The sequence below is a fragment of the Ammospiza caudacuta genome, chromosome Z (assembly GCF_027887145.1).
Source record: "Ammospiza caudacuta isolate bAmmCau1 chromosome Z, bAmmCau1.pri, whole genome shotgun sequence".
NCBI lineage: Eukaryota > Metazoa > Chordata > Aves > Passeriformes > Passerellidae > Ammospiza > Ammospiza caudacuta.
Genome location: NC_080632.1, coordinates 13182279 through 13202395, shown reverse-complemented (window position 1 = coordinate 13202395; position 20117 = coordinate 13182279). Strand labels below are relative to the sequence as shown.

Here is a 20117-nt window from a genome sequence, read left to right as displayed (position 1 = left end):
TGTTCCTGTATGTAACCCAGACGTGTTTAATGTTGTGTTGGACAGTTGAACAGTGGACAAAATTGTCAGAAAGGAAAAAGACTCCATAGCTCATGTGCCCACACACCAAGCCACTATAGGACTGAGCCCAAGCCTGAATGATAGACACACAAAATTTTGGCTAAGCCTGCACTGTAGATACATGTATTGGCAATAATGACACTTATTAACTGAGATACAATTTAATTTCCACTTAGGGCCATCTGATGGCATTTGAATGGAATTTAAAAAGCCCCAGGTGCATTTAGGTCCAAAGCAATTCCAAAGTCCTCAAACAATTAGGTACCATCAGTGAAAACTGGATCCATGTTGCCTTCTTTTACAATGTCTGCATACACTGTAATTGTAAGGAGCAACGTCCTAAAGCATTCAGCCTCCTCAGCCTCAAGGCTTCACTCTTCCACAGGGTTTCCTGGTATGATTTGCTTGGGTGGAGGTGGTAAACAGAATTGTTCTTAAGTTCACAAAGTGCACCAATAGTCCTGGGGTATTTCTACAGTACTGGGGTTTCTGATTTTGTTTAGATAGCCCTCATTGTTACTGGTCTGCTTGTTTGCTTCACAGTGCTTTCAAAACATTGACAGTGAGGATTGGTTTAATTTGCACATTTATGTCAACCTCTGTGAAAGGCTTTGGGTGGAGAAAATGCTGAGGGCCTATTTTAGAAAAAAAGACATTAATTTGATACTCTCAAAATAAACATTTTAAGATTTCATTGAACAAGGACATTTTAAACTCCTTTGGAAGGGTGTAAAAAATCCAAGAAAAACTATCAACCAAAGAGAATCCCTCCTGACAACTCTGAGATGTCGCTGCAGGTACAACGTACATATTCAACCTAAAATGAATGCTGACCACTTTTGTATTTCAGTAAGTAACAATGTAAAATATGTGATCTGTTGGAGGCTGAAAGAATCTTTCCTCCTCATTATTTTGGATTGACTGCTAAATCTTAGGTCTTTGAATAAGTCTGATTCTGTAGGCAAATGAAAATTGGGAGGGGGTGAGAAAAAATTAAGAGAACAGAGATAACAAATAATTTTCCTTTTTCTCCTGCATTTTAATTTACTTAAGATCTTTGTTCCCAGACTAGCAGCCATAGTGGAGACTTCAGTAAGATAAGAATACACAAAAACTTTTCAGTGGTGCGGCTGGCTTGATAGCTTGTGATGACATGAAAAGTCAAATTCAGCTAAAGCTTTGACTACAGATAACCTCACTTAGCATTGTTATCTTAATGAAAAGAAAATAGAAAAGTCTTCCACCATACATCCAAATTTACCTAGGACCTACAAAGAAAATGGCCTCTCACAGAAAAAGCTTTTTAACCAATCCCAAACATCCTCTCACAAAACAATTAATCTAAAATATTTTTGAAAATACTGTCACCAGTGTTCACCATTTTTAAAACCAGCTTCTGGAAATAATATGCATACAAACATACTTGGCTTTTAACATTGCTGATTTAATCCATGCTGAGTGTCATTTGTCTATAAGCACATATGAGAACAGCTGCCCTATTGCATTAGTAATCATGAGATTGCATTCACAGCAGAAGCACCTTCAAAATTATACCTGTTATTTTAAAATAACTTAGCTAGAATTAACTAAGTTATTTTAAATAAATTAGCTAGAATTTAAGTAATTTATCACTATCCATGCATGGCAATTCTTCCTAATATTAAAATATTAGTTAAATTAAGTGTGTGCATCACCACAAATACAAACTTCTCTGAGGTACAGAAACACTGTTTCAGTTAACTTTTCTGTCTTTTTTTTTTTTTTTTGTTTTTGTGTGTAAGTGTATACTCAAAATTCTTCATAAACAAACATTTAAAACCTAAATCGCATGATCAAGAGACAGATATTTTGCTGGTTCTATTTATGGTTCTTGCTTAATAGAATTTGTTGAGCGTCTTTTCCTAAACCAGATCTTGTGCAACCCTTTTCCAAAGGAGGATCCAAACAGTGATGAGACATCAAGAGGAGTTGCAGCTCTTTCTTTTTTCTCCAGCAGAGATGATAGATTGATTTCTGGATAATTTTCTGCTCCTCCTCTCTCAAATGCAAGTAGTCCTGCATGAGAGACAAATCTGCCCTTTTGAACAGCTTTGCAGGACCAAGGCTTGTGTGTCCTCTTATCTGACTAGCAGGGATGGGAAAACCTGCAGCTCCAGTTTCAACTTCACATGAAGTTACTAGTCAGCTTAGTGAAAATACTTCAACAAGACTTCCAGAGAGAAAATGGTGCTACTGTTTCTTGTGCTTGAGGAAGAAACTAAAGAAACACCTTGCACAGTTGAAATTATGCCATGCATCATAAAGAACCAGTATAAAGTATACACTTTTTTTTTTTTTTGTTGCTCTGTCCCGCAACTTAAGGAACAGTCAGATACATCCTGGAATACTTAAATGCTTCCACTCGAGCAGGGCAAAACATAACAAATGAACAAACAAACAAAAAAAATCAAAAAACCAAAAAACCCCCCAAAAAACCCACAAAAACTAACCAAAACAAAGCAAAACAAAAAACAAACCCAGACCTCTTGTTAGTTGTATTACATACATTAAGCTCTCTCACAAATGAAATTGTGCTGTAATCGAGTCCATTTTTGAAAAGGGTAAAAAATTAGTATACCAAAGGGGAAAAATAATGACTCTAAATTGGGCAAAATAGCAGATCTATTGGAAACATGACAAAAAGAGGACGTTAAGGAAAAAAATTAAGTGGACTTAACAAGGTTACACATAAGTAACACCTTAACATTAAACGAAATCTATTTTCCATTTTGACCCGGAAACCCCTTCCATTAATTACTAAAATCTATTTACACAGCAACTAGATAAAATCAATCTGATTGCTCGCACCATTTTTGGCTCACTTTCTGTGGGCTCTGAGCATTCAACAGACTGGCTCAAGAGAAGTCGATATTTAGATGTTCTGAGCCTCCACGACATCCTAGCCATGATTCCTGCCATGCCAATTCTTCTTCTGTACTGGATATGCAGCATTTTGCTCCTGGCTCTGCCCCCTCGCCCCCAGCAGAGACATATGTGGAGGCTGTGCTTCCTTCCAGCCTTATATGGAGGCAAAGTGTGCTCACCAGTATCTCTGTGGGGCTGTTATGGGGGGTTCTGACAGGCCGAGCTCCCTTACACTAACCAGATCAAAAGCACTGTCTGGCAAAAGTGGAAAAAAAAGTCAAACAGAGAAAAGTAGAAAGAGAACAGACAGTACTCGCAGAACTGGGAGAGACACACACCTTCTACACATATTCCCCTTCCTCCTAGGAACATCCAGGAAGCTTCCAAAAGAAGTGATATCGATACATTAGGTGGAATTGCTCCAGTGACCACATCTAGGTACTCTGAGACTGTCAGTTCAGCCAAGACAAAGACACAAACATGGGATATATTTCTTCTGCTTTGGAGAGCCCTTCCTCTTTAGTAGGCAGAGTCTTGCACAACAGAAGGTAAAATATCAGGATCAGCTGTACTATTGCTGGAAATGAGCACTGCTGGAAGATTTCTGAGACAGGTATGTGCTTAGCTTTAATATCAGTAATTGAAAACTTCAGAAGTTAACAAAATCTGTTTAATGTAAAATCATCTTTATTAGGCGACATTTTTTTCTTATACTTCGGACAGCTGAACACTTTCAATTTATTACTATGATCTTTCAAAACTTATGCCACAGAGTTACATTTTCTATTCAGTGATTCTGAGACTAAAAGGAGGTGCATATTCCTCCCCATATATAACTAGAGCCAAATTAGCTTTTAAGTGAAGCTCCATCTACCTCAGTATATAGACATCAAAGAATCATATTAATGTTCTTACAACATGGCCCGTCTCAGTCTTGATCATATTTTCAGCTGTGGTTCTCTGGCAGCAGCTTGTCACTTAATTAAAATAATCAAGGTATCATTAGAGAACAGAAGATTGTGCAAGGTTTTCAAGAAACTCAAAATCAAAGCCGTATAAATTCTGATTTTAACAGCACCACTAGCTGTTTCACCTCATTGTCACAGACATCTTTTCATTAAAATCCTTTCGTTAGGATTTTTGCTGCTGAAGCTGAGAAGCTTCAGCAACAAAGTGTAAACAATGGTTATCTGCTGGTGTAGAATGCAACAGGTAGATCCATGATTTGTCTCAGGTGGATGTTTAGATTTACCGACCACTCACAGCAGAGCTAAGTCTCGTTCTCTGCTGAGACGCAGACCTTTGTAATTCATTCCTTTTCTATTCTTAGCTTAGCTAACCTTCTGAGAACTTTCTCTCTATTCTTTTTAGTATAGTAATAATGTAATATATATAATAAAATAACAAATCAAGCCTTCTGAACATGAAGTCAACATTTCTTGCCTCTCTCTTCATCCTGCAACCCTTGCAAGCCCTGTGGCACCTCATGGTCTGACCTTGGCTTTCAAGGGATCATCAGCCGAGTGCTGGCGATGCTGGTGAGCAGCAGCAATGCATTTCCCCCCCTAATCTCAGCTGGCAAATGCCGCTGGCCTCAGGTACTTACTTGAAGGGCTTTTCCCCGGTGTGCGTGCGGATGTGGTTGTTGAGCGTGGTGGCCCCGGCGAAGGCGCGCCCGCAGTAGCCGCACTTGAAGGGCCTGTCGCTGGAGTGCGTCACGACGTGGTTGCGCAGCTCCGAGGGCTGCGAGAAGGACTGCGAGCAGTGGCCGCACTGGTAGGGCCTGCGGTGGGAAGGGAAACGGCAGCGTCAGTGCTGTCTGTTGGCACCAGCAGGAAACCACACGGGACGGGGGCTCCTGATCCTCCCAAGGATCTCCAAAGAGAAAAGCGGGCGCGCTTCTCTGGGTCTTTCTTGGGAAGCGCAAGCCCAAAACTTCACAACCCCTTTAGCAAATGTGAAACTCTTGGGCAGGAATTAAAAGAGAGTCTATGGGACCATAAGCCATAAATCAGCAAACTAGTGAACCTGCAGTACACATCTGCTTGCCTTCGTTCTCTCAAACTCGATGGTACTCCTTAGTCAAAAAGAAAAGATCCACACGCATGGAGCTGATGGACTCATGTAATCCTGTCTGCTGGTGTGAGCTACAGCCTTACTTGCAAATGCATATCTGATGGTTGTGTGCACATCCTGTCGTTATTCTTTAGCTATTCACAATTAAACTCCTCATATTGCTTTGGAGGATTTTAGAGATCACTTATTTCAATAAGAGACTTGGAAAAAATGACTGCTGTATCTAATATTTAAATTATCTTTCTATTTTCTTATTTCAGTTGAAAATCTTTACATTTCATTAACATTTTTTCTCCCATCTAGATTGAAAATGTCTGTTTTGGGGATCTCGGAAGGAAACGCAGAACTCAGGTTTTCAACAACACATCTTGTTAAAAATAAACATAACAAACAAACATGCAAAATGACTGATATGTGACAAATTCAGAATCGTAACAAGCAGACTGCAAACACAGAAAAAAAAAGATACACAACAACAATGTGAGACTGGTCTTCTGAAATGCTAACTAAAATAAAATGCCAAGAAACCATGTCTATATATTTCTCTTCAATAAAAGTGGCTTTATGTCAACACCCTACTAGGGTTTTTTTTCTATTTCACATTTGTTTTAACTTAGTAGCAGAGTTCTAAATGCTTATCAGACTGCTTGCTAAGAAAATTAAGATCTTTTTTCTGGAGGGATAATAATGATTTTTACCCTACACAACATTTTAACTCTTGGTGTCTGCGTTTCCAGAGCCAATGGCCCACACAACTTAATTGCTCTCTCCGTAATAAATGTATATGTTTAAATAGCTAGAAACCAAAACTAAAGGGAAAGAGACAATGGTGACCAGGCATGTACAATTCAATTAAGTGCAAAATAAAGTGAACTATCTCATTTGTCAAGTGAACTGCTTAATTGTGGCTACTTGCATCACTGAACACAAATACTATTATTTTACAGTGCTTCAGAGCACTGAACCCTGATTGTAGAATTTTTTAGCTTGATTAATAGCTCAGTATTCATCAATAACTCAATAGCTTACAATTTTAATTACTTGCATTTGAAAATCTAACTACTCTCTAACAAGTTTGAAAGTAAGGTATGAAAGCTGTGGAAAGGTAATTTAGATGATGTGGCCCTTAAAGATACACAGAAGTATGTAAGATAATATTTTAAAAAACCAAAAACCAAGAAAGTGTTTTTCTGTTTCTCTTACTGAAAGACAAGTAGTAACATGTCCAGTTTTCACCTTTCTTGGAGTCCAAAGTTAATTTGAAGAAAATATTTATCAAATTTGGTAAGAAATTTCAAGAGTTGATAAAACAGAGATAATTGGTGAATGCAGTAATCAAGCACTTTTAACCAAAATAAAGCAATAATATATTCTGTATCCAAGAAACATTGATTTTTTTTTAATAGTGAAGGAGACCATTAACATCTATTAGCCTCTGGTTATCTATTTTTAACAGCAACCACAAAAAATGATGCAATGCGACATAAAGAATTAATGAATGAATGAATTAATAAATAATAATAATTAATCTTTTTATTTTTTAAAGTGATAAATAAATCAATATTATTAACTTAATACAGTGAAAATTCACACTGCAACTTGTCTGTAAACAGTCAAAATTTCAAACCAGATATAGGTGAACATTGTCATGGCAAACAATATGGGTTCATTGCCTCAAAATAAATGTCTTCTTTACAAAATACTCAGAATATATTTCACTGGCTTACACTGAAGTAAATCATCCCTGCAAAAGATCACCAATTGTTAGATCACTTTGACTCCATTTTTCTGATTGATCCACATGTTGAGACAAAAACTGTTAAAGAAGTTACCCTTCTCTTTGCAGAGGATGAATTTATCCAAGTTTATGTCCAAGTAATTCTAATTAATACTAAAATGCCTAATTTTTTTAAAGCTTATGTAAATGACATACATTAGGCAAAATTAATTTTAAAAAGAGAGCCTAAAAATGCATTGAAATACTGTAACAACTTAAAAATGCTCCAATTTGCACAATTGCAGATTTAAATACGCCAACTTCTGACAACTTTTGGACGCTACTATTTTTCAATGAGAAAAGAAATAATTAGATTCAATAAGTACAGAAGTTATCATTCTGTTCTCTGGTAACAATTTTCCTGTGCTCGGGATTTTTTTTTTCTTGGAAGAAGATAAAATCAATATGTTATTTTTCAAAAAAAAATGAAAGTGGTGCTGAAGGCCTGAGCAGGAGCTGTGCTCGGTTCAGTGAGTGCATTGACATGGGCAGAGCACGCCTGCCTTTGATGCAGCACTTGTGTTTTCTGCCATCACTTCTGTCTGCACTGGGACAATGAGTTCGGATGGTGACCTCGCTATAACAGAGCTCTGCAGACAAGGAGGAACAGCAACAAAGGGACTGAGATGTTGGTCCTCGTAGGCTGTGCTTTCAGGAATCCGCTGCTGTACTGGCAGCTCAGAAAAACTCATTTCCTTGGAATAACCAACACACATATCGTACTTTCCTGAGCTTCACAGTATCCATGTGAATCAAAATCTTGCCAGATCATAATTTTAAGTTACAGTTAAGAGCAGCTAAACTGATTACAGCCATGTGCAGATGAGAGTGATGTTCTGACAATCATCAAAAGTAGTTCTAATGTTTTTTTATAGAACACCTAGTTACATAGGAGCTTTTAGCTTCACATCTTTCTTTTTGAGCTTAAAGAAGGGAAATCTACTTACCCAGAAGAAAATTTTCCTGTTGGAAAAATTTTACACTGTTGTTATTAATCCCATGCATCATTGATAAGCTATCTAGGTTTACTGACATTCAGAATCCACCAGCTTTTTCTGGAAACCTTAATCCTACAGTCTCTGAATCTATGATGGCCCATATAGGAATATAGGCCATCCAAACTGAAATTCTGAGAGCAATTCTAATGTAATAGTTTTCAGGTTTTGTGGTAATTTATAATTTGAGCTTTTCCAAGTTGTGCAAACATTTTCCAAAATTAAAACACTATGGAATAAATTTTGCTCTCTAAGTTAGACAATCTCTTGAATGATTTTGCTCTTTGGTGAGGTCTTTTCCTTTCTTAAAATTTCTTTACTTTGCAGCTGATATTTTTCTGGGTGAAACCACATCATGCATGGGATCAGTAAAAAAGTCAGGCTTCCCTATAAGGCTTACTGAACCTCACCAAAGCTCATGCTTTGGGCAAGGAATGTAGAACCCCTAATATGTACAAAGCATGTTAAGAGACTAGAAAAATCCATATGCTTTCATCTGAAATAGCTACTGAGAGACAGCCGTACATTTAGGTTAATTCTTTCTAGATTTTTGTTTAGCAAACTTGACATAGCTTTATTTGTCTTTTACTATTCCTCTGTCAAAAGAATATATTTTCCAAATTCTGACTCCTAAGTGTATCTAAGTGTTATAAATTTATTTTCTACATCATAAACTATTAACTCTTTGAATTATTAGAACCTTAGAGAATCCAATCATTATTTTCCACTGCATTTTCAAACTATTTCCTTTATGATTAATATGTTTTTAGTGTGGCCTTGTCAGAAGTGAATTTGCTCTTTTCAAGGGGCATATGGAATTCTAGTGTAATCTTAGAAATTTCTTGTAAGGGCAAGCTCCTGAATACTTGTAACTTTGTCATTGAAACTCAGCCCAGTGAGACAAAATAGCACAGCACTGTATTCTTTTCCCTCAGAAAGAGCTGGAAAAGCACCAGCTGAAAGGAGAGATTGGCATGTGATTGAAAGTGTTTTTCTCCCTGTTGATGACTAAGAAGTAAAAAGCCAACATGATCATAGAGTTATAGAATGGTCTGTGTTGAAAGGGGCCTTAAAGACCATCTTGTTTCCAACCCCTTGCTATGGGCAGGGACATGGTGAAATATGAGTCTCCTCAAGCCAGGTCTCATAAGCTCTTGAGATCTATTTCACACCCAAGATGGCTCAGCTACCTTAGAAGGCATAAAATCATCAGGATGGCTTCTGTGACAGTGTTGGAAACAAAAAGGTTTTAATAAAAGGCAAAATAAACAAAACTCTTTGCAGAGAAAAACCGAACCAGGTGCAAAAGGTCCTTGCCCCCGGTAAAACACCTCACAAAAGCAGTTAGTTTATTTTTTCTCTTCTTTTTATAGTAAATTGTGACTCCTGTCCAATTAGCTATCCTTAAGTTTGAGGTGAAGATCCCCAGGTCCTATGAGATGTCTTTTCACCTAATTGAGGAGAGAAACTTCTGTGCTTATTTCCTTTTTAAGGGGACAAAGGATATTTTTGTCACTCTGTCAAGTGGGGGCACATTCCTATAGGACATCTTCCACTCAAGACCCCATTCTATTTGGCCTAGATCATTCCCAAGACAGGGCATTGACAACTTCTCTGGGAAAATTTCAAGTCTCTCATCACCCTCACACTAAAGAATTTCTTTATTACATCCCATCAAAATTTACCATCTTTCAGTTTAAAGCCATTATCCCCTGTTCTATCACTAAATGCCATCATAAAAAAAGTCCCTCTCCAGATTTCTTGTGGGCCCCTATGTGTACTGGAAAGCTCATATAAGGTGTCCCTGTGCCCTTCTTTTCTCTACCCTGAACAGCCCAAACTCTCTCAACCTGTCTTCATGCCCCTGATCATTTTTGGGATCGTCCTCTGGACTCTCTGTAGGAGATCCACATCCTTCTAATGTTGGAATTCCCAGAGCTGGATGCAGTGCTCCAGGTGGGGTTTCACAAGAGTTGAATAGAGGGGGAGAATCACTTCCTGCCCATCCTGCTTTTGACACAGTCCAGGACACGTTTGCCTTTCTGTGTTGCAAGTGCACACCTGGCTCATGTCCAGCTTCTCATCCCCCAACATATCCGAGTCCTTGTCCTCAGGAATGTGCTCAGTCCATTCCCCACCCAGTCTGTATTTGTGCTTGAGATTGCCCTGAACCACTTTCACTTGCTCTTGTTGTATTTCATGATGCTCACCCAGTCCCACCTTTCCAACCTGCCAAGGTCACTCTGGGTGGCATCCCTTCCATCCAGCATGTCACCTGCCCTGCAAAGCCTGATGTCATCAGGAAACTCGCTGAGGGTGCCCTCGGTCCCACTGTCCCTGTCACCAAAAAACACTGCTGTGCTAAGTAGCATCAGCCCAAATAGCAGCCTCTAAGGAATAGCTCTAGTCTCCACTTGGAGATTGAGCCATTGCACTCTTTTCAGTGCAACTTTACTGCCAATTCCTTATCCATTGAGAGATCTGACCATCAAATAAATCCATGTCTCTTCACTTCACCGACAAGGATGCTGGGTGCAAACACTTAGCATAGGTCCAGGTAGATGACCTCAGTCTCTATTGCTTATTCACCAACTCTGTAAACACTGCTGTAGAAGGTTACCAAATTTGTCAGGCATGACAAATTTGCCCTTAGTGAAATCGCCTTGGCTGTCATCAGTCACCTCATTATTTTCCATGTTCCTTAACCTAGTCACCAGGGCAATTTGCTTCATGCTCTTGCCAAGTACCAAGGTGAGAATGACTACCCTGTAGTTGTCCAGGTCTTTCTTTTTAGCAGTGGAGGTTATGTTACCCCTTTTTGAATCAGCAGATCTTCACCAGACTGCCATGACCTCTCAAATATGACAGATAGTGGCTTAGCCACCTCATCCACCATTTCTCTCAGGGTATGCACATGCTTCTCACCAGGCCCCAGGGGCTTGCACATCTTCAGATTCTTAGATGGTCTTCAATCTGATCTTCTATAACTCGCAGCTCTTCATTCTCCCAGTCCCTGCTTTTACCTTCTGTGACATGAGTGGTGTAACTGGAACATTTGCCAGTTAAGTTGCTGACTGGCTCGGCCTTTGCTATGTCCTAGGTCACCAGGCCTCCTGCTTCCCTTTAGAGAGGTCCTGCATTTACCCTGGTCTTCCTTTTATCACTAATGTAACAATAGAAGCTTTTGTTGTCCTAGATGTCCCTGCCCACATTTAATCCTATCAGGGCTTTAGCTTTCCCAAAGGGATTTCTGGCTGCTTAGACAACCTGTCTGTATATCTCCCAGGCTACCTGTCTGTGCTTGCATTCTCTGGAGGCTTCCTTTCTGTCTTTGAATTAATCCAGGAGTTCCCCATTCATCCATGCAGGCATCCTGGTGGTTTTTCCTGACTTCCTCTTTGCTCCTGAGCTTCCCAAAGGTGATTGATCTCACAGTCTCAAAGAGTGGGGCACAGGGCTCCCTTGAATCCAGGACAGCATTTCTCATTGGTATAGGGGGGAGGATGCCATGCCACAGCCTCTGCACAAACCCCACAAGCAGTGCAGTTTGAGGTGGGGCCAGCATCAGCTTTCAGAATCTGGCCTTTATGCAATGCTCAGCTTTTTAAGAGCACAGCGACAGTCAGAGGAGTTAGGTCACAGTTGTTCTCAAAGGAAGGTATTTTTGAGGAATGCCTTCTTCTAGCAAGTGGAATTAAGGTTGAAGAGCAAAGTGACACCTCAGGATACTGCTAACCTGCACACAGCAACATCCCAAGCGTCAGCAGAGCCATGGGGGGTTACTCTCACTGCACTCCACATCCCCTGCCAGGTTGGTGCTCCCCTCAAGCAACGCAGCTGCTGTCCTGAGCACCACAGGTACCATGCAGCATCAGGGATGGCAGAGCTGGACCTGCTGGGAGTTCATCTGCTACAAATCATCTGCTACAAATGCTTGGGAAGAAACCGGCCAAAGCAGAAAGCCAGCATTGGAGCATATGCAAGCTTCTGAAGCTGTCAGGGAGAGTTTCTGCTCTGTAGACCTGTTATTGTTACTAGCTCTGAGTACTGGGCACTTGCAAACCTTTATGCGAAGATTATGCAACAACCAGCATTAAATTCAGCACTTTACAAGAGCAATACTCAATACACAGAAATAGACAACTCTTGCTCAAAACACTCATTTTTTAAAAGTCTGTTTTGGAGAGGTTCAAATCAATTAGTGGACTTGGGGAGAGCATCAAGATCAAAGACACAGAACCTATAAAGAAAATATAAACACAAAATGGACTAAGCCATGATATTAGAGAAAAACATCTATTAAGCTGGTAACTTCAACTTCCTGTTAAGAAAAACAAAACAAAACAAAACATGCTTACTATTTAATATTGAGGTGATATTGCAAAACGTGAGTATAATATCTTTTGACTAAAGAAGAATTGTGAGTGCCAGATCACATCCATAATCTATCATCCATGAACACATTTATGGACTGTGCTTTCCCTCAGATTCTCAGCTTGAATCCCTGGCAATCAATGAGAATATATATCATACAGATGTACAGGTTATACATGAAAATATGACACACAGAAGTCTTGAGAACTGAAGCGTTCTGACTTCCCTGAACAACAATGTATCCTGAATCTGGTGATCAGAGTGATGTGGAAGACTGCTGTCATTAAAAAAGACTGTGTCATTATCAGAAAAGTTGTTGCTGTTAAAAAAACCAAATAAAAATTATTCACTGTAATAAGGAGTTTTGGTAACCTCATTTTTGAGCCTTCCAAACAGGATTGTTGGGAATTTCTGCAGAAGAAGGGAGGAAATAATAATAATAATAATAATAAAACCTAAAAAAACTTCAAAAAGAGAAAAAACAAAAACAAACAAACAAAAGAAAACCACCACCCCAACAAAATAAACAAAAAAAAAAAAACTAAAAAAAAAGATTTCCAACTCTTGCTTCCAGAAATATCTTCTCAAACTGTTTCTGTCTGGTCAAGGCTTAAGCAAGACTTAAAGGCTCAGATGGTCCTCGAGTTCAAGATTTTACAAATTTAAATTTCCACCTCTCACACACACTTCAACCCCAATTACCATTAATTTCAAAGAGAAGCCCTAAAAAATGTAACAAACTTAAAATTTTTTGTGGAAAGAGAAAAGTATATAAGTAAACCAGTAAAAAATTAAAAGTGAATTTAAATTAAATTCTTAATCTTTAAATAAAACAAAAACCACAGCAGAAGATTTTAATAATTTCTCCTATTTGGGATTCATCATGTTTTAAAATTATTTTTACTTATTAAGTGATCAGTCTGATAAATAGGATCATTTATTTCTTGCTACTTCATGGAATTACGGATATTATGGCCTATTTATGTCTGCTCTCATTTAGATGTTTTCTTAATCTCAGTTGTTGTATTATCTTTGTTTGGATTTCTCAAGCTTCAAGTAGTCTGCTTTTCTTGTATTTCAGACCATGAATTAGACTCCTGTACAGATTCAAAGGTTGTTTTCCCTGCACAGCACTATTGCAAAACAAGTACTAAGCCAGAGCAGACAGACTAAAGTCTATTTCCTAGAGATGATAGGCCCTACTGTTTCAGTCACATCAAAGATGCAGTGGCTGGTGTGCTTACAAATTGCTGACAATAAATGAGGAGTTGTTTATCAGTTGGAGCAGTGCTGCAGATGTCATTGAGAAAAGAAGAACAAGAGAGCTGCATCCAGCACTTGGGGCTGGCAAGCGGGTATTCTTTCACAAATCATACCTTACCTTCATGTCTCCTGGAAATTTTGTACAGCACTGTAAAAATTTTTCATCTAGAAAAATGCAAAGTGTTTAAGAAACGAAAGGCTCCTTTTTTCTAGACACTGTATCACTAAATAACTGGCACCCACTAAAAGACAAAAAGTTTCCTGTGATGTAAGCTCAGACTGTAAAGGTTTCCAAGCAAGGATATGATAACCCAGATCCTAGGGCAGTTATTTATGGTAATTTCAAGCATGGAATGAATTGCAATGACCTTAATCATAGCAAGATGATTTCCTACTATGCCCTAGGGTATTCTGAACTGACAATGCTCCAGACTTTCCTGAGGAAGCTGCTGGCTGGGTAGGCACAGGAGGGACTGAGAGGTAGTACACCATGAATCTGCACCCTACTAATGAGAATGATCACTTTTAAGACTGAGGACCAGAAATCCAGTCTGTGTTTGTTCAAACAATATTTGACACAAGCTGCTTAGGAGGAAATAAATAAAAAAGTAATAAATTAATTTTAAAAAATTAATCTCTCACCTCCACAATGAAAGATCTAATGGTAAGACAGATTTATCCTCATTTTCTTTCTCTGACAAAATAAATATTTAGCTGTCACTTAGAGCGGAGAATAGTGCCATTAAGAGAGATCCTTCTTGCAGTAACTATTATCTGCAACTTGCTTCTTCACAAAGGAAGTCACTGGTTAAAACAAAGGGTGAAATCTAGGTGTCACACCTGATTGGGTGAATCACTGAAAAAGTATGTGGAGGACCTCACAACATGCCTTTTCCAGTGTCTAGATTCTTCCAGGATGCACCTTTTTATGCTTTACAGTATACTTAGGATGCTTTAATACCAGAAACACAAAAGCCCATGGAATGTAGGAGAGCAGACCTTTCAGGACCCATATTCTACATTGTACACCTAAATTACCAGTTTTGTCCTACAGCTTCCCTAGCAAGGCATTTGCTTCTGCTGAGGCAAGCATGAAATCCAGAAAAGTGTTGAAAGAGCCTGTTCACATTCACAATATTATCAATTTTTAATTTTTATTAATATTAGCTTAGAATCCAATTAGTCCCTAACATGCTTGACATTTCTTCGGGAAAATGGATTTATTCTCTCCATACCCATAGAATCACACAAGCATTTGTGTACATGTAGATAGCACACAAAGTACACGAGGAGACATAGACATGCACACAAACACATACACAGACTCAGTCTTTGCTGCTTTTTTGGTAGTGGTATTTTTAACTCTAATTCACAATTAAATGCTGCTTTTTGGAACAGCTTTCAGGGATTTAGCTGTTATGCTCAAATCTTCACAGCTGAAGAAGAGACAAAATACAGGCAGCTTTTTTTTATTGAATTAATTTGATTTTTGTCTTTTGTCCTGCCAGCTATCAAAATTGTCAAATAAACCAGCTTTGATTCATAAATAATGGTTCCATTATATTTACTGTGCCACCGGTCAGAGTACCTGAAATTTTAATTCACTTGTTCAGCTAAATTTCATCCTCAGTTCACAGCCATAAAATTCTGTATTGACAAACTTTCAAACCAACTTTGACTCTGAGGTATCTAGTCAACATTTTTCTTCTGTGTGGATATTAGTTTATTGAATAAGTGGCATCTGTTTTCCTCCACATCACTGGTGGAGTAGGTATTTCCTTTTGACAGCTTTGTACGATTTATGGGTTTGCATGCTATGAAGAAAAATAGTACTAAGCAAAAAATTCCAATTCATTACCTCTTAGTACTTAATTAAGTTCATACGCATTGCACACTATAGGTGAACCCTGAAATGACTGTGACAGCCACTGAGCAGCAAGTTAGATTATCTTTGGAAGACAGAGAGACTTTTAATTATCTTGACCTCATTTCTTCCATCTATGATATTCATAAATTTTCATTTTATTTTGTTGCCTCCATCAGATGTACCAAACCATTCTAAAAACAAGATTATATCCTTAGCTATTTCTTTTTATCTGCACATTTAGGCACTGAATGTTTTTACAAATAGTGAAGGCAAGCAATAGTTTTTATCAGCTTACTTCACGCAGCTGCAGATGAATTATGTCATACAGGCTCCCCATAATAATGGTTTGGTTTTGAAAATGATAACAGCTTGATAAAAGAAGAAAGCAGTGGATCTGGCTATCAGTAGATACAGAAATAAAGAGAGCCTGGGCTTTACCTGTCGGGGTTCTGCGTACACACATGCATCTGCAAGAGGATCCGCTGGGTGAAAGTCTTAAAGCACTGCCCACATTTCCAAAGATGCCAGTCACTGAACTCAGAATTTAGTTGGCTTGTTGAAGTTGGGCTTGCAAGAACTCGTTGGTTTTTGACACTGATCTGGTTAAATCCTGACTCGATGGACCCAGACTTATCCAGGAGAGAAAAATTTCGGCTACACGGAGTCTGTGGAAATACTATGGATCGCTGTGGAGTGGCAGGGGATAGTTTGCTACTTTTATTAAATGGTTGTAGGGTGTCTTGTCTGGACATGGCCTCCATTACAGTCGAAGGGACATTCACTGGGAGAAAACAAGAAAAGTAAATAAGATTCTTTTTATGCCTTTTTAAAACTAATACAATTTTGGGACACCAAAAAAATCAACATCCATTTTCTTGACACTACAATGAAACAGTTTTATTTTAACAAAGTACAAAAAAAAATTTTAAAAAAGGAAAAAAAAAATAAAAGAAGGGCTTGAATGAGACAGTGATCTGAATGGATGGTGCTGATTTTATGACACTGAAATGAAAATTCATGCAAGGGAGTGTCTGAGACTGAAAGGACCCAGAGAAGCCTGACTGTGATATATTTCTATTACGCAATGGGATTGTCATCTGAAAGAAAAAGCTGCACCTCTTGCGATACCCTGACTCTGCATGTTGCAGTCAGCATGTCTGACTGCTATATCACAGGCAAGCATGAATTTTGAGAGCATGGAGAAAAAAATCCCTGCCGGGACCCTCCTTGAGATACAAGAGGGCTTAAATATCCACTGCAGCAATAGTTCCTTCATCCTACAGAAGGGTGGCCTCTGAGGATATTGCACCATTGCATCTCACAGATGGTCACACTGCCAATGCAGTAAGAAGCCAGGGACTTCATCATGTATCTCATGCCTGAGGTTAATAGCAGGTAGGTCACCATGAAACACTGCAAAGTACAGGCAGAGAGATCTTCATGTATCAGTTTCCCACCTAAAAAACAGGTATGAAAATGTTTTAAAGTCCCATGAAAATTGTTTCTAGTCTTATGATCGTCAATTAACTACGGCTAATGAGGCACTCAGATATTTCAGCGACAAATGCAATATGATTTTCACAGAGAAGTGATTTAGTGCTGAATTTGAATGTTTTGTGATAAGAAAGGCAGGAGGTCAAGCAAGTAGAAGAAACTGAACAGCTGCCTCACACCTTGAGAGCCATGTAGATCATGCAGTGAATGAGGCAAGGGTCCTGTGGAAAAATAGTCAGCTGACAAAAGCTTGCACCACAATGCAAAAATAAACATAATTTAGGCCACTGGACTGAGTAACTTCTAATGCTTTCTAATTTTGGCAGACTCAGGCCCATGCGCTATTATTTTCATGGAAATTTTTTAATTAAATGTGTTATATACATATAAATCTTTGTACACAAATTTGGTTACAAACTGTTTATATGTACAAATAGGTACATAGCATGTATTAGAAACAGCTGTGTTTTGGTAAATCATGATGATAAGCGCAAATATGAGCAAATCATGATTTCTAAGAGCAAACATGAGAATTTCAGTTGTAAGCCGGACTCAGCCAATATTATTTAATGCAAAAGAAATACAAACAAACAAAAAAAAATCCCCAAAACAACCACAACTTAATATTTAGTAATATTTTAAATTATGCCAGTTGCTTTAGAGTTCTGTTCTAATATCTATGATCAATCATAACAATTCAAATATTATATTATTAGAAGATATTTAATTTATATCAGTTGAGGTCCATCCTAATCTCTTCTTTTTTGTAGTATCCGAGAACCTCATTTCTAAGTAGGTTTGCATCCATGGATCTGTCTATCTCAAGTTTCCAGACACAGAATTCATCCTCTATATCTCTTCAGTATCAGGAGCAATTTGTATGCTATCATTTTACCTCAATATAGTCAGAAGAAGGAGATCACCTTTTTATTTTATTTTATTTTATTTTATTTTATTTTATTTTATTTTATTTTATTTTATTTTATTTTATTTTATTTTATTTTATTTTATTTTATTTTATTTTATTTTATTTTATTTTATTATTTTATTTTATTTTATTTTATTTTATTTTATTTTATTTTAATTGTGGTCATAGAAGTCCACAGAAGCAGTGAGATCAGGCTACTATAGATCTAAGGAATATAGGCAGAACTTGTGCTGCTGACAATACCCTTGTGCAGAAGATAAGCAGAAAGTACATTCTGGGAGTTTAGGTGGGACTGAAGTCCTATACCAGTCTGCAGATGGCTCCAAGAGATTAATTTCATCTACTCATGTCAGTGTCTCTATGGATGAAACTCTGGTTTGTCTCACAGAGAAATTGCAAGAGACAATATTTATAGATATTATCCATAATGATTTTCAAATAAAATTTTTGTAGTCTTGAGTTTCTGAAAGAAAAAATGATATTTCTAAATTGTACACTCCAGAGCATGTCTTTTATCAGCAAATATTTCTGCCAGAAACTAAATTTCTTTTTAACTTTTCTCAAACTCAACAGACTCAACAGAAAACTGAAGATGAGAAAGGATGTTTATTTTCGACAGTTTAGTCCCTGTTATCTTGCTGTTTAATTGCTGCATGATTCAGTATTTAAGTTGCTACAAGACTCTAGTTCTTCCTAGCAGTTCAGGCTGTTAAAGTGTCCAAGTCCAGGACCAAAAACATACACCTTAAACAGCATTTACGGAGTGTGGGCAGTCACAGAGTTATTTTAGATCAAAGTCAACAGTCCACTCTTGTTTTCTCCCACTATATAGATACATATAGTTGCCAAAATGGATGCAAGCTCTAACCAAATCTCACACACAAGCAGTAGAACTGAAGGATGTGCCTGGATCACCCATTTTTATTACAGACATAAGTATCCAGCACTAGATTTTGTCTGTGTTAAAAGTAACTATTCATGCTTATTTTCATGAGTATCCCTAGCAAACGAGAAATAAAATGTTGAGAACAGGTAAAAGAATGGATGAAAATGGGGATGGTCAGGATGGAATAGAGATTTATTGTCATTTCAGTGTGCTTACATTCAGCTGGTATTTTTAAAAGTAGGGTTTTATGTTTAACCACAAGGATCTAACCTCTTTAATCTGTCAGTCAAAGCTTTTCTCAACATGCTCAGAGGTAATAGAATAAAAGAATCACCAACAGAGGCCCTGTAGGCTTGCAATGCATTACTGTTTTGGCAATACAGTGTTTTGTGATAGGTCTAGTAACAACTGAGAGAACCAAACAAACTTGTTTGCAATACATTAATTAATCACTGATGCAGAACAGTGATTCTAACCATACCACAATTTTGCAGTGTAAGTGTATCACCTCACCTTAAATATACTGCAACTTTCATTAAATGCCATAGAATCAGAGAATCATAGAATGGTTAAAGATCATCTAGTTCCAGCTCCCCTGCCAAGGGCAGGGACACCACCAGAACAGATTGCTCAAAGCTCCATCCAGACAGGTGTTGAAGTTCCAGGGACTGAGGCCCCTCTAAAATGCTCTATGATGTATCTGGTTAGGCATGAAAGAGGAATTATGGCTTACACAGGTAAAAATGCAAGAAAGAACTTACAATTTTCATCTTGTGCAATGCACTGGAGAGGGATTCCAAAGAAAGACGTGTAGCTGTCGTTGTACCACACTAACAGCTCAGTGCCCCTGGGGATATCTATACAAGCCCGGTAGAATATATTTGACCTAATCAAGAAAAAAGAAAACATGGCATAATTTAGGAATAGAGCATTCTCATCTTATAGTACATGGTATTACAGTAGAAATTCATTGTTTTGGAAGCATTTCTGCAGATAACTAAATGAATAACCTACTGGTTGTGTTAAAACCAAATCTGTCATTAGAGAAGGACTTTGTTCCTGTAACACAGGCTAACAACATTACAGACAAGTTGTATCTAGCATATATTAAACACTAAGGTTTCAGAAGGACCAAGATACCATTAAAATACAGGTATTTTCTTGCAAAGTGTGTTTCAGGGGGATTTTAGAATGGTACTTTCTGCTTACATGGTATAATCATCTGAGTGATGTACACAGATCAGCAAGTGCAGCCATTTAAACAGCTTTGCATTTGTCACCTGCAAAAGTTAACATATTTTAGGGTAGACAACATTTCTTTTGTGAAGAGAAATTAAACGAATAAATGCATTCAGCAAGACCTTTGAGATAGTTTGTGGAGTGACCTGTCATGGCAGTAATATACCTTTAAAAGAGAGACCTTGGGTTGTTGAGAAAAACAGACTTTGACTTGGGAGAAATAAAATAATGGGATTAATTGGATCATGCAGTGT

At 37.9% G+C, this 20117-nt stretch overlaps 1 protein-coding gene across 1 annotated transcript in view; it reads right to left on the bottom strand.

The window, feature by feature from the left end:
* The window catches only part of PRDM6 (PR/SET domain 6), a 77840-nt gene that overhangs the window by 4751 nt on the left and 52972 nt on the right, over positions 1-20117 (bottom strand). The window contains exons 4-6 of the mRNA XM_058824101.1: positions 19386-19510; positions 15755-16097; positions 4571-4747 (exon numbers count right to left, since the gene is read on the bottom strand). Coding sequence (XP_058680084.1) covers positions 4571-4747; positions 15755-16097; positions 19386-19510 — 645 coding nt within the window. The remainder of the gene's footprint in view (positions 1-4570; positions 4748-15754; positions 16098-19385; positions 19511-20117) is intronic.